This window comes from Carcharodon carcharias, chromosome 25 (assembly GCF_017639515.1).
Source record: "Carcharodon carcharias isolate sCarCar2 chromosome 25, sCarCar2.pri, whole genome shotgun sequence".
NCBI classification, from domain to species: Eukaryota; Metazoa; Chordata; class Chondrichthyes; order Lamniformes; family Lamnidae; genus Carcharodon; species Carcharodon carcharias.
In genome coordinates this window covers 14347227-14370133 of record NC_054491.1, presented here as the reverse complement: position 1 = coordinate 14370133, position 22907 = coordinate 14347227, and the positions used below count along the sequence as shown (strand labels likewise).

General features: G+C 43.1%; 1 protein-coding gene across 2 annotated transcripts in view; it reads left to right on the top strand.

The window, feature by feature from the left end:
* sik2a (salt-inducible kinase 2a) overlaps positions 1–22907 on the top strand; it is a 148460-nt gene that overhangs the window by 109923 nt on the left and 15630 nt on the right. For both annotated transcript variants that reach the window (XM_041174545.1, XM_041174544.1), the window contains 6 exons: positions 7809–7933; positions 9582–9705; positions 12344–12564; positions 14210–14362; positions 17702–17863; positions 22042–22270. In XM_041174545.1, the coding sequence (XP_041030479.1) occupies positions 7809–7933; positions 9582–9705; positions 12344–12564; positions 14210–14362; positions 17702–17863; positions 22042–22270 (1014 nt within the window). The remainder of the gene's footprint in view (positions 1–7808; positions 7934–9581; positions 9706–12343; positions 12565–14209; positions 14363–17701; positions 17864–22041; positions 22271–22907) is intronic.

Sequence of the window (22907 nt, the reverse complement as noted above, 5' to 3'; positions counted from 1 at the left end):
TAATACATTTAAATAACTCTTAGCTGGTTGCTGTTAAATGAGTTGACGTACTCTGACAAAAGCACCTCTCTGGCCTGCCCGCTGTGTACCTGGACTGCTCCACGGAAGGTTGCAATCTTTTATTCCCACCCTCCCAAGGTCAATCCTTCCCTCTCCCAGTTTCCTCTGTTAAAGTCCCTGATTTGCCCTCGGCCGTGATTCCGGGGCACTAGCTGCTGTCCGGCACATGGATCCAGTAGCCATTTCTCACGAAACAAAAATAAAAATACTTGGAAAAACTCAGCGGGTCTGACAGCATCCGCGGAGAGAAACACAGTTAACGTTTCGAGTCCGTATGACTCTTCAACAGATCTAAGGAAAAACAGAAAAGAGGTGAAATATAAGCTGGTTGAGGGGGGTGGGACAAGTAGAGCTGGATAGGGGCCAGTGATAGGTGGAGATAACCAAAAGATGTCATAGACAAAAGGACAAAGAGGTGTTGAAGGTGGTGATATTATCTAAGGAACGTGGTAATTGGTGACATTAAGGGTAGAAAGCAGGACGAGCATGGTACTGATAGCCCTGGTGAGGGGAAGGGATCGAAATAGGCTAAAAGGTAGAGATAAAACAATGGATGGAAAGACATTTAAAAATAATGGAAATGGGTGGGAAAAGAAAAATCTATATAAGTTATTGGAAAAAATGGGGTGGAGATGGAGGAGAGAGTTCATGATCTAAAATTGTTGAACTCAATATTCAGTCCGGAAAGCTGTAAAGTGCCTAGTCGGAAGATGAGGTGCTGTTCTTCCAGTTTGCGTTGAGCTTCACTGAAACAATGCAGCAGGCCAACGATGGACATGTAGGCATGAGAGCAGGGTGGAGTATTGAAATGGCAAGCGACAGGGAGGTCTGGGTCATGCTTGTGGACAGACCGAAGGTGTTCCGCAAAGTGGTCACCCAGTCTACATTTGGTCTCTCCAATGTAGAGGAAACCGCATTGGGAGCAACGAATGCCTAGACTAAATTGAGGGAAGTGCAAGTGAAATGCTGCTTCACTTGAAAGGAATGTTTGGGGCCTTGGATGGTGAGGAGAGGGGAAGTAAAGGGGCAGGTGTTACACCTTTTGCAGTTGCATGGGAAGGTGCCGTGGGAGGGGGTTGAGTTGTAGGGGGTAATGGAGGAGTGGACCAGGGTGTCCCGGAGGGAACTATTCCCGCGGAATGCTGCCGGGGGGTGTGAAGGGAAGATGTGTTTGGTGGTGGCATTATGCTGGAGTTGGCAGAAATGGCGGAGGATGATCCTTTGAATGTGGAGGCTAGTGGGCTGATAAGTGAGGACAAGGGGCAATGGTTTTGGGAGGGTGAGGAAGGTGTGAGGGTGGATGCGTGGGAGATGGGCCGGACACGGTTGAGGGCCCTGTCAACCACCGTGGGTGGAAAAGCCATTTCTCATGTTTGGGTTTAGAACAGTGAGTGTCAGCAGGTTTTACACTTTTGCAAGGCATCACAGTGTGATCCTGTCCCTAACAGGCATACACAAATATTATCCAGCAGATAGTGATAGGGAATGGGAATTTTGTCTGACTTTTGTCCTGAATACAGGAAAACTGAGGATAGTTCCAACATTCTGTCTGATACCCCAGCTAAGATCAATTAAAACAACGTCTATTTACATGGCACCTTTAACGTGATTAAGTGTCCGAAGGCTCTTCACCAAAGTATAAAACAAAGTTTGACGCCAAACCACATAAGGAGATATTAGGCCAGATGACCAAAAGCTTGGTCAAAGAGGTACGTTTTAAGGAGTGTCTTAATGGAGGAAAGTGAGGTAGAGAGGCAGAGTGGTGTAGGGAGGGTATTCCAGAGCTTAGGCCTAGGCAACTAAAGGCACAACCACCAACGGTAGACTGATTAAAATTGGGGATGTTTAAGAGGCCAGGATTAGAGGAGTGCAGAGATCTGAGGGATCGACTGCAGGTCTTTACTGGCTTGTGCACTGCAACTCCGCACGAGGCAGCGTATTTACCAACCAAGTGATCAGGTGTGTGTCGGGGGAAACTTCTCAAAATTTAAAGAAAACGGCTTCCTTTTCATATCAAGGATTGTTTCTTTTGGATAAAAGCAAAAAAACTGCGGATGCTGGAAATCCAAAATAAAAATAAAAATACCTGGGAAAAACTCAGCAGGTCTGACAGCATCTACGGAGAGGAACACAGTTAACGTTTTGAGTCTGTATGAAGAGTCATGCGGACTCGAAACGTTAACTGTCCTCCTCTCCGCAGATGTTGTCAGACCTGCTGAGTTTTTACAGGTATTTTTATTTTTGCATTGTTTCTTTTAGAGCAGAGAAGGTTAAGTGGAGAGTTAATAGAAGTGTTCAAAATTATGAGGGTTTTTGATAGGGTAGATGGGAATAAATTGTTTCCGTTGTTAGGAGGGTCAGAAACCAGAGTGCGCAGCTTTAAATTAATGAATAAGGTGAGGGGAAATATCTGGAGATATATGAGGATTTTTTTTTTTTTTTACACAGTGAGTTATAATCCAGAATGCATTTCCTGAAAGGGTTGTGGAAGCAGATTCAATCATCATTTTCCACAGGCAATTGGATATATACTTGAAAAGATTATTTGCAGGGCTCCAGGGGGAAGGTGGGGAAAGGGACTGATTGGATAGTGCTTTCAGAAATGCCACAGGCACGATGGGCAAAATGGCCTCCTTCAGTGCTGTATAAGACTCTTATGATTCTATGTTTAGCCTTCAAGGAGGGGCCTCCTCCTTTGTCTCTTTCAGCTCCCCACCTGCCCCCACAACACTGTTAAAATGCATGTGAATTTCACTCACACTCAAACACTTTCATACTTAAAAGACCATTTCCGACATGGTTGTCTGAGACCTTTACGCAAAGAAAGGTCATTGGTGTGAACTGTGCTTTCATTCAGCACTTCAAAGCACCTCCAGTTTACTGTGTTAAATGAGCTGCTTTCCATTTCCAAAGGCTCTTTTGTACCAGATTATTTTCCTTTGATTTGAACACTGGGGCCAAATGTTAAAAAGCAGAAATAATCTGGAACGGTTTAAATCTCAGGGAGATGACGTGCAGTTTGTGAATTCTGTGTTGCTTGTTTTAATTGGGCTACTTTGCAAAGCATGGATGAGGAGGGATTATGCCGGATGTGGGGGTTAGCAGGCAACAAGCAAGATGAAGCAAACCTCTCTTATCTGTTTTTCCTCCTTCCTCTTTTGAAGGTGCTGAGCCTGGTTGGCTTGTGGATACAGGAGCCAGTGTCCTCCTGTTCCCTCACAAGTAAGCTTGCACAGCGAGCGATCAAGTTGTACAACTGTCAGGCCAATTTTGTCCTCACTTGATGTGCTGCCCAGCAAGGTCACTTGAGAGTGACTGGGAATGGGAATTTTTTATTTATCTTACCCTAGCCTAGAAGCACTGAGAATAGTTTTAGCACTGCAGTCCAGCCACCTTACTTGCTGAGGTCAGTCAATTCAGGACAGACCAGGGGTTGAACCTGAAACTCACTTGGTCTATGCGATTCAGGGTCACATTAAACAGTTTCTTACTGAACAATTGCTAGAACTGACATTGAGGCTGTTTGAATTTTCAGAAGCATTCTCGAGTGCTCAAAATCAGTCAGGATTCACTCAATCTTTAACTTGAAAAACTCTCTAATGAATTAATGATATACATCCGGATCCAAGGATGGGTAGTGGAGGCAAGAAACAAATTGTTGTTTAAACAGACATATACTGACTGAAGCACCTCCATAAATAAATTGCAGCGTATGTATGACCTATAATACCAAATGCAGTCCAGGATCTTACTAAATTTGAGTAAATGCTAGTCCCATTAACCAACCTCTGTCTCCTTTAATCATTCAGATTCTCCTGAATTTGGGACTATCAGAGCCATAAGTACAATCCATTCGTGCCTAAACATAAATTCCTTTGTGTTAGAAACATTTTCAAGTCTGTTTCTGGTGTCGCAAATATAGTGCGAACCAAAAACTACCCTCTAAGCTCTTGCTGGAACAGCGGTTAAGGGGTTAAGTGCCAAAAGAGAAAGAGAAAAATATCCAGATTTATCTGTTATCCCATTTCTTTATTAATCTGATTTATTGAATGCTCGGAGAAGGGCTTCTAGGCATCTTTTCCTCAGTATTTTGATAGATGAATTACTGACGGGAAGATGAAAAGAATTCTTTCTGGCAAATATCATTCCTCCACTTCACATCTAGAAGTCCCATGACAATCCCAAGATATTTAGCTTAGGAGGGGAGGGGGGAATCTCCTGGAACTGACACCCTCGCCCATGACCCCCTTGTAAGCCATGGAGTAAGATGGTAAAAGGGAAGGTAGAGTGGGAAGGGGGATGAGGTGGAGCGTGGGCATGGGAAACCCGCCCTATACTGTGACAGGAACGCAGTTAATGTCTGCTGTGAGCTGTGTGACTTTTATTCTGAAACAGCCTCTATGATAGCTTTCCTAGCCGGTGGACAACAGAGGAGAATTGACGTCAAACACTGCTGATCAGTATGCTGCTCATGAAGTGGGTCAGCTCAAACAATTAGTTCACAACCATGGGCTCCTATCTATTCCTTTTTGTCAGCAGCTTAGCTGAATAAATTCCCTCACTCAAATGTAGTGCTGATGTGGGGGGAGGGGTTGGGATGAGGATGGGGGAAGGGAGGAGTGTCGATAGGTTCCCCGGCAGAAGAGTCAAGAGTAAAACTCTTTTGAAGCCTTGTTATATTGTGCAGTGGTTATTATGTTTGTTTAAAGAACTGGATAGAAAATAGTTCCATACAATTTTAAGCAATGTTAGTCAAAGATTAAAAAAAAACAAAAAAACTGCAGATGCTGGAAATCCAAAACAAAAACAGAATTACCTGGAAAAACTCAGCAGGTCTGGCAGCATCGGCGGAGAAGAAAAGAGTTGACGTTTCGAGTCCTCATGACCCATGAGGACTCGAAACGTCAACTCTTTTCTTCTCCGCCGATGCTGCCAGACCTGCTGAGTTTTTCCAGGTAATTCTGTTTTTGTTTTAGTCAAAGATTAGCCAAGTAACCGAATATTGTGCCACAGCATACGTGTGTTTTTTAATTGTCATCCCTGATGTAAGTGAGGTAGTTGGCCAGAAAAGGAATGGAATTCTTTTCATTCTTTTATGTGAAGATTAGTCTGGTTTAGACTTTTAAAGGAAAAGTCATTGCGTTCGTTGGCACGAGCGTGAAGTCTGGTGCCAGTTGAAAAAGATGCTCCTCATCGAGTGTTGGGCCTGTTGTAGGATGTTTGTGGGTGCAGATCAATGAGCCTGGGCTGGGCTATCCAACTTAGTCATAACAAATGGCCTTCAACGTGCCAACACTTAGTAGTTCAGGCAACTGAAAGGCAGGAAGGGCCCTGTTCCAAGCAACTGAATGTTCTTTTCCAATAATTACTTTGGCAAGGGATTGGTGGGCAATAAAATGGACACGCTTTGTATCAGCCCTGATGATTATTTCTTGGTGACCCAAGTTTGGCATGTGTGGATCCAGTGCTCTTGGTAATTGTGCCCAATGTGATTCGAAGAATAGTGAAATCTGCGTGCTCTTTAATGTTGCATTGCTCCATTAAACTGTTAATGCAAGGGCAGAAGCAAAGTAAGATTGTTGAGGGACAGTTCTTTCTTACCCCAATCTAAAACTTCTGCATTGCTTTGCAGCTTTTCTCTTGTGTCAAAAAAATCAAGAAAAAGCAAATTTTAACAAGACAAATGCCACCAAGACTGATAAGTGTAATTTTTAAATTCATTTATTCTGAGTTGTACAGTTGGTTTCAAAAGGCTCAGATGCACATAGGAAGCAGTTATCTCTCTCCCTGTGGTGAATATTTGTTAACCAAGCCTGTCCCCCTCAGGCAAACAAGGGCAGATGGAGCCTCAATTTCAAATCCCACCTGACAGTGCCGCACTCCCTCAGTACGGCATTGGAATGCCAATCTAGGTTATGCGCGCAAGTGGGATTGGAGTTGGACTGGAACCCACAATGTTCTGACTCTGAGGTGAAAGTGGTACCAGCTGTGCCTTGTGTATTTTCTTTTCGCGTTTTGACTGCTGGGGCCTGGGCATTTGTACAGTGGGTATAAACGTTATTGCCGTGCTCTGACCCACAGTCGGACATCTGAGCTATTAAACATGGAGTTTGGTGAGGATTCATGGTGCACAACAATCAGTCTGTTGTGATGGTGAGGTTGCACCACTGACCCCTGCTCCTTCTGCCGTAAAGTTTGCTTGAGTTTAAAATCCCTTCATAGGGATTGATTTTTTTTTTTCTTCCAAAATGACTCAGAAGTAACTTCATTGAAAATATTAAAATTGAGAGGGGGGGCAAAGCTATTTCCAGCTTAGTCTTCCTAGCGTAAATAAATACAAAAAATGCTGGAAATACTAAGCACGTCAGGCAGCATCTGTGGAGGAACAGAGTTAATGTTTCACGTCTGTGACCTCCCATCAGAACTGGGGAAAGTTAGAAATGTATAGGTTTTAATCAAGTGAAAACGGAGAGGATGGAAAAAGAACAAAAGGGAAGGTCTGTGATAGGATGGGAGAGTTTGTGGTGCAGGACCGCAGGGGGTGGCAATGGGACTAGATTAGAAACAAGAGATGTGTCTGTGTGAATGGCAAAATGATGAACAGCTGCCGTCTGAAAGCAAAAACACAGGAAAAAACATGAGTAAGTCGGAAACATGCAAAGGAAACAAAACGGGGGCAGAGATTACGGGTCAAAATTGTTGAATCAGTGTTGAGTCTGGAAGGCGGTGAAGTGCCCAATCAAAAGATGACGTCCTGTTCCATAAGCTTGTGTTGAGCTTCATTGGAAAACTGCATAGGGCGAGGACAGAGTTCAGTGCAAGAGCAAGATGGGGAATGGAAATGACAGGCGACCAGAAGCTCAGGGTCAGGCTTTGGACTGATCGGAGGTGTTCCGCAAAGCGCTCACCCAATCTGTGTTTGGTCTCCCCAGTGTAGAGTAGACTGCATTGTGAGCAGGGAGTGCAGTACACTAACTTGAAGAGAACTATAAGTAAATCAATGTTTCATCTCCTAGCATACGGTCCTATACCCAAAGATGCATGTTTCTCAGCTCCAGCCTTTTACCACTTTGTTCGTGCCACAGAGAACAATTATGGTACTGATCGTTTATCTAGTTTGGAAATGTGCCCCAGATCTGCCAGTTTGCGCAGATCATTCAAATGGCAAGGCTTTTAATGTTGGTGAGCTGGAGACTTTCTACTTCAGTTTAGAAGAGCCATTTGCTTTAGGGCTTGGGGAAAGGTTGAGGCGAGTCCTCAACTTGCTGATACCAATCACTAGAAGCGGGAGTGAAATGATCTATTGATTGCTGAGTTTATTTAGATTTATCTGATGATGGTTCTCCTAGCCTTTAGAATTACCCAGAGGAGTGGTTTTGCAAATCAGCAGCTACAGAAATAAAAGAATGACCTTGTAGCCAACGTGCTTTCTCACTCTGGCCTACTCATCATGTATTTGAATTGCCAGTGACATTGCCCAAGTCAGTTGATAAATATGAGACTTTTCGGAACTTGCTCCACAGAGACGGTCACTGTCAAAAGCCTGCAACTGCATTTGTGGCGATTGACTGAGCAAACTTGAATGTTGACATAGCAATTTACAATGGTAAATGTTGACAGACAAGTGTGAACCAAAACCATGACAACCAGAAGTAGAGTTTATGACATGCGTGACCCACACAAGATGCTGATATCAGGAATAACTTGAAGGCTGCTTCATTTCCCGTTATGTCTTTCCATTTGAACAGATTTTGGGTTTGGTAATTTCTACAAACCGGGAGAACCATTGGCCACATGGTGCGGCAGCCCACCGTATGCAGCTCCAGAGGTTTTTGAAGGACAGCAGTATGAGGGACCACAACTGGACATCTGGGTAACAACTTCACTTGAACCCTAAAAATAGCTATAAAGGTTTAACAAAATCAAACTCCTTTCCCCTTCTGAAACCATTAACCCTCGACTTTGTTTCTGTGGATTCTGGCCTCGCTAAAACGCCCATTCTTCATGTGGACAGCCTTCATGGTGTCCTCGCCAAAGATAACAACACAGGCGTCAATAGTTACCAATGAAGAGTGGAACCCCTGGTTTATTTCCCCTGCATCTCCCAGTGCTAAACAAATTGAGCTTATCTGTACTGATGCTGTAGTGCTCTGGTATTGATCAGCTACCTCAGCACAGACTGTGGATAGACATGGGATCTTCTTGATCGCTGTGACTCGTTTCCTTACACGCACTTTCATCACTGCCAAAAACCTTTAGCCTCATCCATACGGGATTGTTACAGGTTTTTATAATGACACATGTAGGTTCCTGGAAAAAAAATTCTGAACTAAAAGGTTTTTAAAATTTTAAGTCCCAATTATCATTGACCCAATAAGTGCTATTATACTTATGAATGTTTACTTGCAAGTCTGGTTATACGAATAATGAAGTCAAAATTTGTTTCCTTACTCTTAAGTTGATGAGATGAAGTTGCTAGGGCCCAATGCCACCCTGGGAGTCTCAGCAAGCCATGGATAGAGAGCCATGGGCAGTATGCCTCTGATCGCCAATAAACTACCTGCTGAGTGCAAAACCCTGCTGGTGACAAAGGCTCTCTTAAGTTCCGGCAAAATGCTGCTGCTTAGAATCTGCTGGCCCATACCAGAAATCACAAGAAACTTCAGTGCTGATGTTCCAGGCCTTTCTTCTGTCGTCTTTCACGCCTGTTTACCTATTAATTAGTTTTAGACTTCCTATGCTGAGGGCTGTTCGCACTGGGGACTGGAAATCCTCCGTTTTAGTGGTCTGCTATCAGCATGGAGGTTTCTTTGTCAGGGGTATGCGTAGTTAGTCACAGAGTAAAACCCTGCTCCACCCCAGCATTCTACTCAGTCCTGATTTCATAATCGTGCCACCAAGCACGGCATTCATGCTCTTAATTTTGGGGACTGAGGGAATTAAGGGACGTGTGGATAATGCAGGTAGGCAGGAGTGGCGGTAGAAGGTCAGCCATGGCTGGGTTAAATGGTGAAGCATGCTCAAAGGAAGAAATGACCTACTCGGCTCCTATTTCTTAAGTTTACCCATTCCCTATATCAGCTGTCTTGATTCCTGAATGAGGCAGTGTGCTAGTTGGTGCCAAGCTGTGTGCAGTTTTCTGCTCCTGGTTTTGTGCTAGGAGATGACTTGGAACTTCCCAAACACTGTCTTAAACCAGACACTCTCAGGCAGCAGATAGAAACTTTGATTCCATCAGACAGCTGGATATGGACCTATGCCTCTTATTTTTCTATCGCTTAAAACAGATGCTTCACTAATTTTTGCTCCAAATACATTGTAAGAAGTACTAATTGTATGCAGAAAGGTTTCCCATCATGGCTCCCTGAGTGTGATCACCAATTACGGTTGAACTAGGGATAACCTGTACTTTGGGCTCACTAGGTACTGGATTAAGTACAATCTAACCCCTTCCAACCAGTGAGCAGTGAAGCGTTTTGTATAAAGCATTCCATAACGCTTCTCATTTTTTGCCTGTGCAGAGTCTCGGTGTGGTCCTCTATGTGTTGGTGTGTGGAGCTTTACCATTTGACGGTCCAACACTTCCCATCCTGAGGCAAAGGGTTCTGGAAGGCAGGTTTCGAATTCCATACTTCATGTCAGAAGGTGAGAACGGACTGAACCCTTGATAAATGTTTCGCTGCCATCTGTGTGAGGGGAATAAGCTTCCGTTATTCCCCTTACTTCAGTTTTGGTGTCTGGTTGAATGGTAATGCATGTGGTTTAGATGGGAAGAGAGTTATCTAGTCTTTTAACAAACTTACAACAATTTAGACTTTATACTCCGCTTGTATTGATTTTTCAGCAGCTGTACGAATAGAGGAGATGCAGAATTCAAATGCTGGCCTTGACTAAATTCTTTGAGCACAACTTCCCTCAGTGACTTTTGTCCTAGGTAAAGGAGCAAGCAGTGACAGAACAGTTAACCGGGGCAGGGACGATCAAGCAAGCAATATGAAACCAGGATCCCCTTCAAAGAAGCAAACGCAACACATGTTACTACTGAGTCATGTAAAGCGCTGTAGCTTGGATATCTATCTCCCCCATTCTCCCCACCCACCTCCCCTGACCCCCTGAAGATTTAAGGGACCTGCCAAGGGCCATCCTGATATGTGGATTGGGCAATGAGTGATGGTGGACCTCACAACTCCTGGTGGACCACACAACTCTAGCGGCAGCACAACTTGGTCCTTTCACCTGATGTCAACACAGGCTGTTCTGTGAGCAAGAGCAGGAATCCCAGGCTGTTTCACCCCTTCCCAGCACAGGAAGCTGAGGTCAAAATGTTAGCCCCCCTCCGTTGTGCCCAGGCTAAGATCAGCAAACTCCATCCAGAACACAAGTGAAACGAGGGCCCTTTCAATTCCAAACATTGCTTGGACACAGCGGCCATACTGAGCCATTGTTATTTAAAATGGATAAATCAGTCATAAAAATCTTGAAGGTCACATTAAAGCTGATCAGAATTCTTTTTTCATCAGTTAATTCTTAGATGGGATCCTAACACGGAGACCCTGAGCCTGAAATGCTGCAGCATCTCTCACTTTGGGAGGCTGGCGGAAGGTCCAAACCAACCGATGGTTCTGCTGGTTTCCGCAAAGATTACCCGGGGGGGGGGGGGGATTAATGGCAGCCCCGCAGACTCGTGGCCTTTCTCCTTAAAGTAAACTAGTTTACGAGGCTTTTTAAACACGTTAAAGGCGAATTTTAAAAGTGCATTATCACCTAATAAGCTATATTATTGTAGCTGTTTTACTGGGTGTCGCGATTTGCATTAAAAACCCAAACTTAAATTTTGTGTCATGAGTTGGGAATTGTAGTCGATAAATAATTGGTGAACGAGTTACCTAACAGACATGTTCAAAAAATTGCCTGTGAAAACTATATTCCGACTACATCAGAAATAACAAAATCGGACTGAAAGCTGGACCTGCTATGGCACAAAATATACTGGAGCCAAATGGAATAATTGGTCCATGATTAACTTGTTTCTTGGTATTTGATTATGTAAAATTGGCCATTTGGCCATAAAATGGTTTCCATGCCGTTAGTGGCATACTGCACATGGCCAGGTATTTGGCTCACAATAGATAATATAATTTTCAAAAGAACCTTTATTTGATTAGATGTAAATATCCCCTTGATGGAGTTTTTGCTGTCGTGTATAAGGTGTTGCTGAAAACGCTTAAGGCATAAGTCTAGGAATCTCCTGCAGCTTTAAAGGAGTAGCTGTAAACTGCAGCCAAGAGATTGGGAGATGGATACTTAATGGTAATGGGACTAGTAATCCAGGCTCTGGGGACACTGGTTCAAATCCCACCATGCTAGGTGGTGAAATTTGAATTCATTTAATAATTCTGGCCTTGAAAGCTGATCTCAGTAATGGTGATTATGAACATATCATCAATTGTTGTAAAAACCCATCTGGTCCCCTGATGTCCTTTAGGGAAGGAAATCTGCTGTCTTTATCTGGGCTGGCTTACATGTGACTCAGCAAAAATGTGGTCAACTCCTCACTCCCCTTTGAAATGGCATGATAAGCCACTCAGTTTAAGGGCAATCAGGGATTAATAAATTCATTTGAAATCTAGTCCGAAACGGTGACCATAAAACTATCATCGATTGATGTAAAAATCCACCTGGTTTACAAATGACCTTTAGGGAAGGAAATCTGCCACACTTACCAGGTCTGGTGTATATGACTCCAGACTCACAGCAATGTGGTTCATTCTTAACTGCCTTCTGAAATGGCTTAGCAGCTACTCATTTGTAGCATTCAGGGATAATAATTGGCCAGCCAGCGTGAATTAGCAGTCGGAGGCTGATTATGGTCGGTAGTCCGTTCCCCGGCTGATTCCAGACCCGCTGACCACGCTTGCTTGCCCCTGATGTTATCCAGTGCCCAAGGGTGCGACCTTTTCTGCAGGAGCAATTGGATAGAGATTGGGGAATGGGGCAGGGTAAAACCTTGACTGATGTTTCTGCTGTCCAGCCCAGAGAAGCTGAGACCAATGGTGGTTCTCTAAATGCAGCAGAGGGCAGACATCAAACTGGGAACCTTCAAGCCCTTAGTAACTTACCCAACAGTATATTTACTCAAGAGCTTTGGGACAGAATTAACATTTCTGTATTATTTTGGAAAAAAGAACTGTTGGACAAATGTCTGTTCGTAGGAACCTTGATCAGTGTGTGAACCAGTTATTGATGATCGTATTCTCAACTCATCGACTTTCTTACCTGCCAGACTGTGAACACCTCATTCGACGCATGCTGGTCTTAGACCCTTCTAAAAGACTCACAATTGCCCAGATAAAGGAGCACAAATGGATGCTGACTGAGGTGCCAGTACAGCGACCAATCGTGTATCCTCAAGCCAGTGAGAATGAATCAACCATGGGAGAATACAATGAACAAGTTCTACGACTGATGCATAGCCTGGGGATTGACCAGCAGAAAACCATTGAGGTAAAGGGTGCAATATTTTGATTGAGACGAGTGTGATGTTTTCTTCAATCTGAGTTCTCAGTGACAGTAGTAAGGTTTTTCAGTTTTTTTTTGGTGGGTTCTTTTCACAGCTTTAGCTTTTGTTGCTACCTGCATTGGCCAATATAGTCTAAGCCAAGGATGTTCAACCAGTTCCTGTAGTACCTATTCAGCCTGTGCCTCCACCCAAGCTCCATGAACTTTACACTCAAAATCATTGTCCTTTCAGCCTGTTATGTCATTCAACAAGACCATGGCTGGTTTTCTACCTCAGCTCCACCTTCTTGCACTATCCCCAAATCTCTTATTCCTTTAGTACCCAAAAATGTATCCACCGTTTTCTCAAATATACTCAACAACTGAGCATCCTGGGAATATAGACATTGTCTGAACATTCTCTCCTCATAGGACAATGCTTTATTCCAGGAACCAGTCTAGTGAACCTTCGTTGCTCTCTCTCCAGGGCAGGAATGTCCTTCCTTAGGTAAGGAGATGAAAACGGTACACAGTACTCCCAGTGTGGCTACACTAATGCCAAGCAGCTTAATTCTGTTGCTGTTTTTATTTTTTTATTTACTGATTTGCGTTGGCCTTGAAAGGGCTGTTTTTAGTGTTGCCTCAGTGGCGGGTTAATCCTAAATCGGGGCACCATGATTTGTCTATATCAGCAACTTAAGATATACATGACTCTCAAGCAACCATCACACACCTCCATAGAAGCTCGGACACCTGGTTTAGGAATCTCAGTGGCACTCTGGTTGACTGCCACCCTGTTCTCTTTGCTTTTCCACCTTGACCACCAGAGTTGAGCAGGTCCAGGTGCCTGGCAATCTTGAGCTCGCAGCCTTGTGCAGGAGAGTAACACAATCAACAGCCTGAGATAACTTATTGCTTCAGTCTTTATAAAACAGTGTTACTGTTTCCCCAGTAAGATTGTTTGAATGGGCAACTATTTAGCAATGATTTTAATAATGGTTGTCCTTGTTTATTTCAACTCTGAATTCTAGGATCAACATTAAACTCTGTATTTCTCTTTCCAAAATCCCTAAATTCTCTATACTTTTCCTAAAGGAGGACAAAATTCCCTGTTGATGAAGTCTTTCCCTTTTATAGTTATCCTTCATTATAATTACTGAGAAAGATTCTCGACTTTTTTTTATTGCTTCTCAGAACCACTTGAATTAATGTAATCACACTTTCCTTTCTTTAAAAAAAAATCATTAAGTTAAATGCTGCCATGGATGATTCATTGCTGTGCCTGAAGATTGACCCTCCCTTGCCCACTTCAGTGAGATTGATGGCACAAGAAATGAGTCAAGGATGACCTAACTTGCCCATAATTCTTAGAAAGAAAAAGATCCCGACAGCCTAGTAATCAATGAACACAAAAAGTTGCATTGATCAGAGGAATGAGAAATGTGTGCAAAGCACCCAAGGGGAAAATAGTGAGGTTTGAACAAGGTCACTTCACTGAGATTCCTTTTAATTCATCAGAAGTCACATTCTCACATCATCACTGTGCTAAATTTGTTTTTCTGTGTTGGATAAACTGGAATATAAATTGTGATTTTTTTTTTCTCTAACTTACCCATTTCCATTTTTTTTTCTCTTTTGGCCTTTTATGCAGTCTCTACAGAACAAGAGTTATAACCATTTTGCTGCTATTTATTACCTGTTGGTGGAGAGGCTCAAGTCTCACAGAAGCAGTTTCCCCGTAGACCAGAGGCTTGATGCACGTCAGCGACGGCCAAGCACAATCGCTGAACAAAGTGTTGCCAAGGTAATGCTATAATCACCGACAGTTGCTGTGTTAGTTGTATATGTACCTTGCACTGTAATGGATGAAGTAACGATTGTGTAAAGGTTACAACCCTCAGCTGTACAGGTCGCACAAGCTTATGTTAAGATCAATTCATGCACTGGCTTTAATAGTGCAGGGTATGTGTATTTTAAAATACTTTTTTTGGGTCTGTTTTTACACTTCACAGCTCGAGTCTTTGGGTAGCCTCATGCTTTATAATCAGCAAAGGATTTTATTGAGACTTCTTAAATGTACAGCACATTTGGGAGTGTGTAGTTTTGCTAAAAATACAGAACATCCCATGATGTTTTGAATTATTTATGGTTCTCTTCACACTTGGATTTTGCCAGTGATTCACTAAGATCTGTTTTAAGCTGTTTTCCTCCTTGTGCCTGTGGTGCTGATTAACTGAATGTTAATTGAAGAACTAATTGAGCTGAACATTAATCTTTCCTGCCCTCGTCTTCTTTATGACCATATTGAGTTGGATTCTATATTGGGAACTCCAGCACAGAGTCACAAAGTGTTTGGATTCTGAATCATAGAATGATATACAACAGAAGGAGGCCATTCTGCCCATTGTGCTCATGCCAACTCTTTGAAAGCTGTCCATGTAGTCCCATACCGCAGCTCTTGTCCCATTGCTCTGCAGTTTTATTTCCCTTCAAATACGTGTTGACTATTCTATGACCAGCCTTTCAAATTGTGCATTCCAGATCACAACAACATGCAACCTTAAAAATATTCTCATCTCCCCTCTGAATTTATTCGACAGTGACCTTAAATTTATGTCTTCTGGTTACACTCTTCTGCCAGTGAAAACAGTTTCTCCTTATTTACTTTCATCAAAACCTTAATAATTTTGAAAAATGTAAAATGAATAACCATCAATAAAGCAGACTGAAAATTCAGGGCACAAAAATCCTTATAACCTCACCTGCATACTTTAAAAGTTTCTTTTTATGATGGCTATGGCTGGGATTGGTTGTGGGTGGGGCAGAAAATTCGGAGAAGCAGCCAAACGTCCATTGACTTTGGGCAGCAGTTTCTGGTCTCCCTGTGGGCGGGACTCAAAAACCCTGGCCTCTGGCTCTTAGCTTTGGGAGAGCAGTGTTTGTACATATATTTTGATAGGGGGAATCCAGTCTCGATTGTCGTGCGCTGGACTCCACCTATACACAGAGACCCACAGTGAACAAGCATTCACGACTGGCCCCCCCCTGCCACAACCACAACCAGTTCCCTTATTCCTGGAGTCTGACCTTGCATACTTTGTGGTGTGTGCCTGATGAGGGAGACCTGAGCATCATGCAGTTGCCTGCACCCTTTAAAAGTGTGAGAATACATTGTGGTGGTTGAGCTTCCTACAATAAGACCTGGGTTTCCCTTTGTAGCTCTTCCTGTGGTGTGCACCCACCCTGATGCCTGCTGGTGACACCATGCTTTCCTAGAGCAATAAGGCTCAAATCTACAATGCTCCCGAGTATCCTGCTGTGGTGTGGGATAAGGGAGTTGAGGCCCCAGTGATGTCCTTTTTAAAAGAATGACCTGATTAGCTTTGGGTGGGCAGCTATGCTGCCCGTCCAGAAGACTGTGTAAAAATCACAGTCAAGTGGCTAACCACCAGGGCATTTTAACTTCCCATATGCCCAGGTTCCACTGGTTTGAGAAGAGTTTAAAAAATCACCCTCACTATCTCTGTGCCAAGTAGAACAGTCATTTCCTGGCATTACAAAACAGTGGGATAAGGTGAATCATCAGCTGCTATATGAGACAATTCTTCTACCTTCGTGCAAATGTTCCACATAATTAAATTTTTACCCTGACCAGAATTGGGTAGGGTCTCAATGGGGACCCTGCCCAACCACCCCCAACCCAACTTTAATTGACTGCTTGCTGTATTATGGGCTACTGAACATGAATTTGCTGGTTCCAGTTGGCTAACTTCACTTCTGCACATCTCCTGCTGTGGGCTTTTCAGTAATCTGAAAAACTTTCTGTTCAATGAAATCTCTGTAGCAATTTGCCAAAGCTTTCAACTGGGATTATATGAGCAAGGTTTCCAGGTCCCATTGAGATTTTTTTTCCTGTCAGTATTGCCTTGCTGGTTAAGGTTTGTGAATGGCGTGCAACTATCTTCCTGTGTAAATATTTGAAGCTTTGTGCTTTAAAGGGGAGGGATGTTATGGAATAACCATTAATCTTAGAGAGAGCCATATTTGCTAGGGTCACTCATCTGCACCTTGCCACTGTGCATCTTGCTTTTAAAGCACTGATTGGAGGTGTTCAGGCTGCAGTTAGTTGCTGCAGGAATACTCCCAAGTCTCTAGTGGTAATATGAACGAGGCAGAACCAACACTGGCTGTGGACAGAAACGAGTTAACATTTCAGATTGATGACCTTTCATCAGAACTGGTGAAAGGTCATTGACCTGAAATGTTAATTCTCTGTCTCCATGGACACTGCTGAACCTCCTGAGGGTTCTGGCTCAGTTGGTTGCACTCTTGCCTCTGAGTCAAAAGGTTCCAGGTTCAAAAGTTCAAAACCCAAGGCTGGCACTCGATGCAGTACTGAGAGAGTGCTGCACTGTTGGTGGTGCATCCACCTTTTGGATGAGATGTTAAACTGAGGCCCCATCTGCCTGCTTGGGTGGGTGTAAAAGACCCCATGGCACCATTTTGAAGAAGAGCCGGTAGCTATACCCGGTGTCCTGGCCAATGTTTATCCCTCAATCAGCATCACAGAAGCAGATTACCTGGTCATTATCATATTCCTGTTTGTGGGAGTTTGCTGTGCACAAATGGGACGTTGCATTTCCTACATTACAACAGTGACTACACTTCAAAAGTACTTCAGTGGCTGTAAAACTCCGAGACATCCAGTGACCTTGAAAAGCGCTATATAAATGAAGGTCTTTTTGTTTCTTTTTCTTTCAGTTGTTCATTTCAGGTTTCCAGCCTTCACAGTATTTTCCTTTTGCTCTATCCATGGGGCCCTGTTTATGTTACGCACATGGAGAACTTCTCCCCTGTTTTCCCAAACCGCTTGTGCCCCAGCCGACCACTGAGTTGTAAATGTTGGGTCAGGAGAGGATTAGATTTAATATGATGCCTCTGAATAGCTTACTGTCTGGACTCGCATGGAAGGACAGGCACACGAGTGAGACACCTATTCCAGGACAAAGATTTGTCTTTTCTTTGCTGTACCCTGAGGGCAAAAAAAGATCAGCAGATCCAGGAAAGGGAAAGAATTGAAAAAGATTGAAAACTATGTATCATATTTCAAAAATAAGCTTAACGCCCTAATTTTTTTTTTCAGGCAAACCCTGTCGTGCCCCAGGTGAGCCTCCTGTCACAGAATGTCAGGCTGCTGAGGTCCCCAATCCTGCCGCAGCCCACCAGTGTGGACACATTCTCCTTTCTGCAAACCGGTTGCCAGCCAGAATTAGGCTTCATGGAGGAAGACGTCGGCACTCCCAAGGTTTGTTACTGAGTTGGTTTTGGTATGTGGCCATTGAACACCAGGGAAAGGGAGAGAGAGCGAGTGTGAGGTTACATTATATGGCTTGGTGCCAGATCCGGTTTGAAAATATTCCTGTGAAGTGCCTTTGGGCATTTTCCTATGTTAACGGTGCTATACCAATACAAGTTGTTACTACCAGCATTAGACCATAGTTACCAGACTCCGATCAGTGATCATAAGCAACTGGATTATTATTATTTTGGTTAAAATGAGCATTGTACAGTGTACGGTTAAATGGATATTGTGGAGTTATTTGGGGGAGGGAGGCAGGGGAGAAACAGCAGATCTTTTTCTCTGTAGATTTTGTAGATATAGAGTTCATGGTGGACTAGATCAAAGTGGACGCTTTAACCCTGTCCAACTGGTAGAAACTAAGTGGGCAGGTGGTAAAAATTGGCCCAGGGTCTTAACTACTGACCATGCAGATCCAGACTGTTCAGGAGTATTAGCTGTGGCTCAGTTAGTAGCACTCTTGTCTCTTGAGTCAGAAGGTTCTGGGTTCAGGGTCCAATCCAGTGCTTAGTACCAAAAAAATGGCTGACAGTCCAGTGTAGTACTGAGGGAGTGCTGCACTGTTGGAGGTACCGTATTTTGAATGAGATGTTAAACTGAGGTCCCATCTGCCTGCTCGGGTGGACGTAAAAGATCCCATGGTACTATTTTGAAGAAGAATGGGAGAGTTATCCCTGATGGCCCGGCTAATATTTATCTCTCAATCAACATCACCAAAACAGATTACCTGGTCATTACCATGTTGCAGTTTGTGGGAGCTTGCTGTGCACAAATTGGCTGCTGTGTTTCCTACATTACAACAGTGACTACACTTCAAAATTAATTGGCTATAAAGTGCTTTGAGTCATCCGGTGGTCCTAAAAACTACTAGATAAATGCAAGTCTTTTTTAATCTTGAATTTAAATAGTAATGCACCTTCTTGCAAGCAGGATACATCACCTTGCATCAAGTAGCAAATTGGTGGGGATTTTTAAAATATAGGTGCATGTGGTTTGGTATTCCTATATCTGATAGATAACTTCAACTGATGCAGACACTGATTCTTGGTGCTTCAGGGATTCTTTTCCCTCTCAATTTTTGTGTCATTTCAGCGAATGCTAATTCTGCTCATAGGTATTTCTGAAGGCAGTCTCTGCAATTATCACCTCCAGTATTCAGTGTCTGAACAAAAGTAGATTTCAAAAGCCAGGCAGGAAGGAAGCCCGTTCAAACTAATCATAGCCCTTAACTGACTTCAAAAAAAAACCCTGAAATTGAGATTCCATATCGGAGGGCATTATTAGCTCAGGTAGCTGGCTGCGTGCAATCTTTTAAATCTCTCAAACCAATTCAGAATAGAGCAGATATAATTAGCTGTAACTCTTTAAAAGCTGTAATACTAAATATTGCCTTAGAGGAGACAGACGTGTTGAAACGCTAGATATGAAGACTTAAGGTAGTTTTTCGCACTTGATGCCTCTGTTGCAACCCTGTAGAAGAGAAATTCCCAACCGTATGTGTTCATTTCCACTGGGAATTCACTGAAGTGCTGGGTGTGGGCGTTGGGGAATGGTAGATTCAGCACCCTGCCTGTTTTTGAATCTAATTACAGGATTCTGCTCCCTGCGTACATGTTTGAGTGTGGCACAATTGTGGCATTGTCGGGAATTAATCATGCTCCCTTTTGTATCCATTATTATGCTTGCTCTCCTGCCAAAGTAAGCCCAGTTTGTGTATTCTCACAATGAGAAGCTGATGAGTAGAGCTAATACCAAGAGATGTTTGGAGGGGGTGGCTATAATTGAACAGGCTGCACCAGACATGATGGGCCAAATAACAACCAACTGTGCTGTGGTTACTGTGACCCTATGAGTAATGAATGAAGGAACAGACCAGTTTCCACAGTGGGACACAACCATCATTTTAAATCTATTAACTCTTTTAAAACCCAACGTTGGCACATGCTTTAGACATTTATAGACTTAATTTGATGGTGACAAATGCAGGAGCTCTAGGATCCATGCATCTGTCATTAACAATGGGCTTCGGTATTTACTTTGGATTCTTCCTGTCTTACCAAAGCTCTATGAAGAATAGAGTTTAAAACTGTATAGTTTTCTCTAAATTGAGGTTATTGCTGCAGTGCTTTGCCAATGAATTAACTTGCATATAGGTCAAACTTCTTCTAAATGCAAAAAATACAGTTTAATTTGGGAATGTGGCTGCATACCCGAACTCATTTCTTTTCTGCAGGGGGTATGATTTTGGGATGCAGATTACAGGATAAATTCACATTCGAAGGGAGTGTGGGTTGGTGAATAGTTACTGCAGTGCTGTAGCTTTATCTCTGATCTGCATTCTCCCCCCATTTTAAGTCCAATTAGTAAAATGTATTGAACATTAAAGTTACACTGGCACCAGCCAGCATGTGCAGGAAAAAATGCTTCCATTTATGTAACGCCTTTCATGAATGCAGGATGTCCCAACATGTTTTATAACCAATTAAGTACTTTGTTTTGAAGTGTGTTTACTGCTGTAGTGTAGGAAATGAATAGTAAACCCATAAACAGCAATGTGATAATGACCAAATAATCTGTTATTGTGATGTTGATTGAATGTTAAATATTGACCAGGACACTAGGGAAAGCTCCACTTCACTTCTTTGAAATAATGCTTTGGTGTCTGTCATGCCCAACTAAGAGGTCAGACTGGGATTCAGATTAATGTTTCATCTAAAAAAACGGCACTGACAGTGCTGCACTCCCCCAGTACTGCACTGGAGTGTCAGCCTAGATTTTTGAACTTGAGTCCTGGAGTGGCACTTGAATGCAAACCTTCTGACTTAGAGATGGGAGAGCCACAGCTGACACTATTATTGGTGCCAAGTACGTTATCCGGCTCAGTTGTGCCCTTGCCCAATATCTGTACAAGTGTGTTCCACAGCAATCATTGGATTGTGACCTAGAGTGGAAATCCAGGCTGATTTGTTGTTCCCGTAGCCCAGGGAGGATCTGTGAGCAACCCATCGCCAATTCAATTAAGCCAGCACAGATTGGGGTTCAATCCCTGTATTGGATCTATTTGGAAACTAGTCCAACAAAATATCCCCCTCCACGCTCCCACCCCAGCAACAAATTTCTGAAAACGTCAAGATTCCTGGTTCAAGAGCCTCTTGTGGGGGAAGCGCACGCTCTGAAAATGCACACTTCAGAAAGGGAGTCAGCTGTAAACTGTTTTGACAAATGTTTGAAACAAGGAGCTTAATCAGCAGAAGTGGTTTCAAATTTCATTGTTTTAAAATGTGAGGATGTCTTTGTGTGGAAATTAGACGGAGAGGGGGAGCACACGTAACAAAGAACAAGAATCTGCACAGTATCATGAATGGTGAAAACTAAGTTGCTACTGGGGAGGAAGTGACTCAGACGAGTAGTTCACTGATAAACTGAGAGAGCAAAATGGAGGAAGTGTCTTTGATATTTGTAGGATCTTTTCACTGAACACATAAGTAGCGGGACATTCCCAGTTCACTGCGAGAATGTCTGAATACTATGTCTGCAAAGATCCAGAATTTTACAATGACTCATTCTCTACCTCTGCACCCCCATTTTCAGTTCCTTCTATTTCCCTATTTTTTAATGAACTATTGCAGCTGCCGGCCCCTGTAGTTTCCTAAATGTGTTTATATTGGCGGATATATACAGGAGAATGCCCAATGATAGAAACAGTTAAAGAGAAGATAGATAAACAAATGAGGGAGAAAGGATAGAAGGATATACTGACAGGTTTAAATAATGAGAGGTAGGAGGAGAATTGTGTACAGCATAAACACCACAAGGACCAGTTGGGCCAAATAGCCTGTTTCTGTGCTGTGCGTATTGTGATTGATGGTAATGTCTGGCCCATGTGAATCCTGAACTGAAAAGTTCTACGATGCAACATAATATATCCCAGATTGTTTATAACTGAAAGTTGTATAGTTAAGGGTAGAGTTCCTGGCTGGGAAAATTGGTGAAGGGGATAGTTTGGCAACAATTTGCCACTCTTCCAAAGGTGCCACTAACCACGTGCAGACAGAGCACCATCTAAGGACTGTCCGAAGATGTTCTGATCGATGACTGACTAATCCCTTGACTAAATTTCACAGGTAAATGGTTGTCTTCTGGATCCTGTGCCTCCTGTGATAGCAAGGAAGGGGTGCCCACCATCTCCTAGCAACATGATGGAGACCTCCATCGACGAGGGGATAGAGACCGAGGATGACTGCGAAGAGGATCCTGCCCAGGTTTACGCATCATTTCAGGCAATGCGCTGTGGGCAGAGGAGGCACACTCTCGCTGAAGTGACCAACCAACCAATGGTGATGCCAAACACAGGTAGGAAGGGCTTGCAGTCGTTTTCTCTTCTCATTTTATCCCATCCTCTGCTCAAAGGGCTCACTTTATCTGAGCTACAGTTGTAAGATTGGCCGCAACCCTTGAGTTTTTTGTCTGTTTTATAATTGAGAGTCTGTAGAGTGAATATTAGCAGGTTATTCTTGCACAGTGCAAGCTCAGACATTTTTACACGACATCCGTACCTGCACTGAACAGTGATCAAAAATGGGAACCTTAGTTATATTTCTCTTTTACGCCCACTGTAGTTTAGGGACACTGTCAAACTGGAGCACACTTCCTGACTCACACGTAGGATAATTGGCAAAGGAACCAGATGTCGGAAGAGAAATCTTTTTATTAATGCAGCAAGTTGTTACAATCCGGACTACACTGCCTGAAAGGGCATTGGTAGAAAAGTCAGTAATTTTCAAAAGGCAATTCAATATATATTTGAAAAGGAAATATTTGCAGAGCAATAAAGAGAGAGCAGGGGTGTGAAATTAATTGGATATCTCATGGCCGGCACAGGCAGAATGTGCTGAATGGCATCCATCTGTCTTGTATAATTCTATCTAATTTCAGGCTCCCTCTGCTGCAATTAAGCACAGGTCTGGGATTGGGTACAGGAATCTAGACC